The following is a 6,000-nucleotide window of genomic DNA, read 5'->3' as shown; positions in this document are numbered from 1 at the left end:
GAAAATTTACAAAACATAATTTTATTAAATTCTTAATTCTTTAAAAGTATCCTAAGATAAAATGGACGCAGTCTGGATTAATTCTACAAAACCTGAAAAAAAAAAAAGATAAAAAGGAGAAAGGATTGATTTTTACGCTAGGAATAAATATAGGGAACAAGAGAAATAAAGTGGAGGACCTCCAAGACTTGAATGGCAGCCACAACAGCGTCTATGCATTGTCCTGAACCCTATATCAACCAAATTAAAATAATAAAAAAAATGGAATTAAAATTGGAATTGAAAATCGAAATTGAGAACCGGAAAATGAAAATTTGTGGTTACATTGGAAAGGAGTTGAGAGGCGGCGATGCAAGCGCGGTTCATGGCGGACCTGAGGGGTTTGTCGTTAGAAGGAGAGTGGTAACCGGCGCCAACATGAACCGCCACGAAGAACCTTTTTCGTTCATTTCCTTTTTCTTTTTCATTTTGCTGGTCCTTACTACTACCATTCCCACCAACCATTGCTACTTCTTCTTCTTCTTCTTCTTCTTCTTCTTCGTTGCGCTCTTGTTACTGCGTGAGTACTTGCTTCTTGTCCTTCGGTGTAAATATTATTATTATTATTATTATTGTTAATTTTTAGTGTTACTTTTTATTATATAATTAATTGGTTACCAAATTAAATTTTAATTATTATATTTTATTTTTTATTTATTAGTTATTTTATTTTTTATATTTATTATAAATATTGAATGTAAAAACAAAAAAATAATATTAATTGTTATTGAAGGTTGTAGTAGGCTTAGAGAAGAGGGGTTGAATCTATATTTTTTTTTAATTTACCGTGTTTACTCTTTTAAAGCAAACTTTTAATTCTGACTCTGTTTGAACTCGCAGCGGAAATTTATGAGACAATTTATTTTTGTCTCATGAATATCAGAAAACAGAACTGAACTGAGAAGAGAAAAGCTAACACCATCATGTATCCTGGTTTGGTTGCCTTGTGCTATGCAACCTACTTCCAGTCTCCACCACAACAGTGGTGGAATTTTCACTATAGTTAAAGTATTACATACACCAATTCCACAGGATTGACACAATCCTTTCATACTCAAGTTCTAACCTAACTTGACATTGGCTATGATAATACCTAACTCTTCACTCTTAGTGCTCACTCAACTAAGAAAGGGGTACCTCACTGGTACTTGATACAAGACACAAACTTACTTAAAGAAATCTGAAAATAACTCTAGACTTTTCTCCCAAGTGTATCACTCAGCCTCTTTCCACTCATTGGCTTTTACTTGAACTCTCTCAATATGCCTTTTCACTCAAGAAATTACAGAAAGATAAACATTGAAAAGTAAAATACAATCTGCAAAACATGAAGGAGATTGACTTCTTCAACAGCCTCTTTGCTATGTGACAAATCAGATTTGCATGTCTCTGATTCAGTTCTTCATTTTTTTGCGGAATGCTTCTTTGAAAGAAAGCATTGTCCAAGTAGAGGAACTTCTTCAGGGAACTCTTCACGGAACGCAACTCACCAAATTTTGGTTCTCTCTCCTTACTTCTGAATGACGAAAGATCTTCTTTTATCTCCTTGTATGTTGCTGGGTTTCTCTTCCTAGGTCAACTTCTTGAGCTTTGTGCTTCACCAACCCAGCCGTTCACTTTCTCCCATTTTTTACTCAAATTAGGGACTTTGCTTCTGACCTTCTCTTGTTGACCGAAAACCATATGAAGGCATAAAACAGATATCCTTAATGGTAAACCCAAATCTTGGCCATTGAGAAGCTACTTGGTCCCCAAGACTCACTTGTAACCGTAGATACACAGCAGTGGAAGCAGAAATCAACTTTTCCATGAATCCCATTTTCGGACTAGCAAAGAGTTGGGAAGAAGAGAAGAAAATGAGATGCATGTAAAAGGAAATAAAATCACCTTTAGCTTCTGACCTCTTCTTGATACGGATTGATGTGGGTGATTGGACTTCTACTATTTGCTTAACTTTTCTCTTTCTTACTTCTTTGGTGAATAGATTAGGGAAGAAGCTCTCTCTTTCTTCTGTGATTTCTGATAAAGAAAAGGAAAAAGTGTACGTTGATTTGGTGAAAGCAAGTGAGAGGGAATTGCTTGCTGAATTCAAGTCGGGCTTGGATCGGGTATTGATTTGCTTGGCCCGTCTGATTTCTTTCTTTGTTTTTCTTTGGGCTTCTATTTATGTTATAGTTCACCAGCCTTATTTATATTTTTTTTATTCACTTGGGCTGCTGCTTCATATATGTTTTGGCCTGCAACACTAAACCAACATAATCAAAACTAATTGGGTAATTAGCTCAATAAACCAATGTTTGTCATCATCAATTATATTAGTTAATTTCTTAACTCAACAATCTCTCCCTTGATGATAAACATAATTGAACATTAATCAAAAGGAATTGAATTTTGGTACAATTAGAAAACTTTCCTTTGATTAATGTTGCTTGCTTTTGTGTTGCTCTCCCTTTCTTTTTCAAAGATAGCTCTCCCTGGATTTATGCTCTTCTTTTCTTTCCTGTTTGCATTTACTTATAGAGAGCACCATAAAGAGCTATACAAGAATATTTTGACAAAGGGAGTTTAAACAATCAACACTACAATTCCTGCCCAATACTCAACATTTTATGTCAGCAGCAAAATTCAAAGTATTAAGATTAATCAAGGGCAAACTAACAACATATGAAGGCAAGTTCCAATAGTCATGTCAATACATTCCCTGCAGCAGCACATTTGCAAATCAAAATTTATATGCTCAAAACTATCACCAACAGTCAACCAAACAAAGTTCACAAAAAATTCAATAGCAGCAGTAAAGTTCAGCATTCAAATTTAGCATTCAACAGCTATTTCAAATTTAGCATTTAGCAGCTATTACTCTCCCTTTTGTCATCAAGGGTGGAGCATAGTCAAGATCAAGAAAAACAGCACCATAAATCCTGCAAGAAAGTGTTAGAACATATCCCAAAATATCAAAGAAATTTAAAAGTAAATGCATCAGTTGTTAAGGTATTACAGTCATCCAAAAATAACAAACAGAAGATCCAAAGTTTCAAAAGATACAGTTTTTATGAGACAAAAAGAGAGCAAACAGCAGCAGCGTTATGAGACAATCTTAGGCATCTGAGCCATTTTCTTCCGAGTCAGCTTCCTCATCAACATCAGTGGCAGGGTCTTCATCCTTTTGAAGGTTATCAATGAACGTCATGAACACAGCCACCCTATCTCTTGATTTTCGAAGAAAATTCTCATGCTTACTTGCTAACTTCCTTTGTTCCTTACTCATGGCAATCATGTGATTGGATTGGGAGACAAACTCCTGGACTACATCTTTGACAACATTCAGCAGAGCAGATTTTTGTCTAGTTGAGATGGAAGTGCACTCGGTGGAAGGAGGAGGAGATTCCTCAGGAATGAATTCTTCATCATCATCATCTAGAACTACGCTCTCAGATCGAGTAGGTCCTTTTTGCTGTTTCACTGCACCACCTCCCTTTAGATATGAATGTCTATTTTTATAATCCTCATTGGACAAGTAAACACCAAAATGCTTAAATATACAAGTTAGAAACATACCATAAGGAAGTGCTTTGTCTTTCTCACTTCTAACAGAGTTAAACATGTATCTAACCATCAAATAAGTAAATAAAATTTCTGTTTTGGTGAGCAGGGCATATAAAACAAGAGTGTCAGTGTAAAAAATCCTTTGATATGAACCACTTTGAGGAAGTATGATGTGGTTGACAATTCGGTGCAACTGAGCACGTTTATATCCTAGGGCTTTATGAGTGGGTGTAATGCCATCAATTAAGGAAACATGTTCACAAATGTGTGCCAATGCATCATTGTAAGAAATACCAACTCCTTCATCCCACTTAACTGAAGTATAAGCACAAGGCCCAACATCAGTATACTTCAATGCATCACTGATTGTTTCATTATTCAAGACAATGTCTCGGCCTTTAACATAAGAGTGAACAGTCCCCTCATGATATGTCAGGTTTGCATAAAACTCTTGGACCAACAGAGGATAAACAGGTTTTTTGATGTTAAAGAAATGATTCCAGTCCAAAAACTCCAGATTTTCAACAAAAGAAAAACCTTTCTTTTTCAGGTTTGGCAAATCAGCAAGAAAAGATGGACACAGGGTACGGTACTTAACAACTCTTTCAAAAAAGTCATTGTTCATGGCAAACCTAAATCTATATAGATTATAGTTGGAGTGTGATGTCATGAAATGGGATTTATGAGCAAAAGTTCTCTAACAGATTTGAGAGGGAGATGAGTTTTACCTCGTTGAGAACGTAATGGAACAGACCTTGACTTAGGTTGTGTGCGCTCAGAGGTAGGTTCAGGCACTGCTGGTCGCTTCCCTTTCGACATGCCAGGCTTCGACGACCCAAATTGGATGGTGTTTCCTTCGGAGGTGGAGGGTTTGGCGTCAACTTGGCTGAAGAAGGGAACCTTGAAAGGTTCTTAGTGAGAGCCATGTGATCGGTTCGTGGAGGAGAAGTAGGAGGAGAAGGTGAGGGAGTGAGTGTTTGGTCTTGAGAGCGGGTTGAGGGTCTTGGATTTGCAGGAAGCTTATGAATCTTTTCACGCTGTGGCCTTTTTGCAATAACTTTCTTCCTCATTTGGTTGGTTTCAGATTTTTGAGGGAAGAGAAGCAGTAAAGATAGTGGGGAGAAACTGAAAGGTTTGAGGAGGAGTTATGGAGGGAAGAGAAGGAGTGTTGGTAACCGTACCCAAAAGAAACTTTCACAAACCATGCAACTGCATCACCTTCTAATTTGACTTGAAAAGACTTGACATCATAAAGAGAAAGATTTTATTTGATTTAAAAATAAAACAGGAAATTAATTTTAAATTTTGAAAAACCTTTTGGACCAAAAAAGTTAAATTAGCCTGAAATTCCTTTTGGACAAAAAGAAAACTTGAGCACACAAGCCAACAAAAAACAAACTACAAAAAAATATGTAGCATCCATGTTGGGCCAGAGATGGTTGGATTTAAGGAAACATAATGGACCACTCCAGATCTGATATTTGAGGTTAGCTCAGATTAATTTTCACGTGCAACAAGCCCAGAACACGCTGATTGAAGGGAACGTTCTTCACCTACCTAGAATTGTCTCATACCTGTTTATGAGACAAAAATTCCAACAAACACATCAGCAACTTTCAAATAAAGAATCACAACTTAAAATTCCTAGACTAGTCCTAAGCATACAGAATCTGTCCTCAGCTAGTGGTTTTGTGAAAATATCTGCTAATTGCTCCTCTAATTTAACAAATTGAATACAAATGTCCCCTTTTTGAACATGTTCTCTTATTGAGTGAGATTTCACTTCAATATGTTTAGTCTGAGAGCGCAAAACTGGATTTTTAGAAATATTAATGGCACTCATATTATCACACAACAAGCGAATATTTTTAGCACTTAATTTGTAATCAGAAAGCTATGTTTTTAACCACATAAGCTGAGAACAACAAGAAGAAGCAGCTATATACTTAGCCTCTGCAGTGGATAAAGCTACTGTTGGCTGCTTCTTGCTTGACCAAACATTCAAGGACTTTCCAAGAAAGCAACATAAGCCTGAAGTGCTCCTTCTATCAACTCTATCACCAGCAAAATCTGTATCACAATAACCAACTACAGAAAAATCATCAATCTTAGGATACCACAGACCAAAATTGGATGTGCCATGGACATATCTAATGATCCTCTTAACTGCGGAAAGATGGGACTCTTTTGGTTTGGATTGAAATCTTGAACACATTCCAACACTTTGCACAATATCGGGTCTAGAGGAAGTTAAATACATAAGATAGCCAATCATTTCTCTATACCTAGTCTCATCCACATCTTTCTCAGTTTCTCCCTTATCTAATTTTGAATTAGGGTGCATGGGGGTTCCCACGGGTTTGGCATTTTTCATACCAAATTTCTTAACTAGTTCTTTGGCATACTTTTCTTGAT

At 36.4% G+C, this 6,000-nt stretch overlaps 1 protein-coding gene across 1 annotated transcript in view; it reads right to left on the bottom strand.

Moving 5' to 3' along the window:
- LOC107460096 (putative threonine aspartase) overlaps positions 1-578 on the bottom strand; it is a 4,163-nt gene extending 3,585 nt beyond the window's left edge. The window contains exons 1-2 of the mRNA XM_016078423.3: positions 325-578; positions 180-230 (exon numbers count right to left, since the gene is read on the bottom strand). Coding sequence (XP_015933909.1) covers positions 180-230; positions 325-504 — 231 coding nt within the window. The 5' untranslated portion in view covers positions 505-578. The remainder of the gene's footprint in view (positions 1-179; positions 231-324) is intronic.
- Positions 579-6,000: the final 5,422 nt, after the last annotated feature.

Source organism: Arachis duranensis, chromosome 8, assembly GCF_000817695.3.
Source record: "Arachis duranensis cultivar V14167 chromosome 8, aradu.V14167.gnm2.J7QH, whole genome shotgun sequence".
Classification (NCBI taxonomy): Eukaryota; Viridiplantae; Streptophyta; class Magnoliopsida; order Fabales; family Fabaceae; genus Arachis; species Arachis duranensis.
Note: the sequence above shows the minus strand (reverse complement) of the source record. Positions and strands in the feature narration are given on the sequence as shown.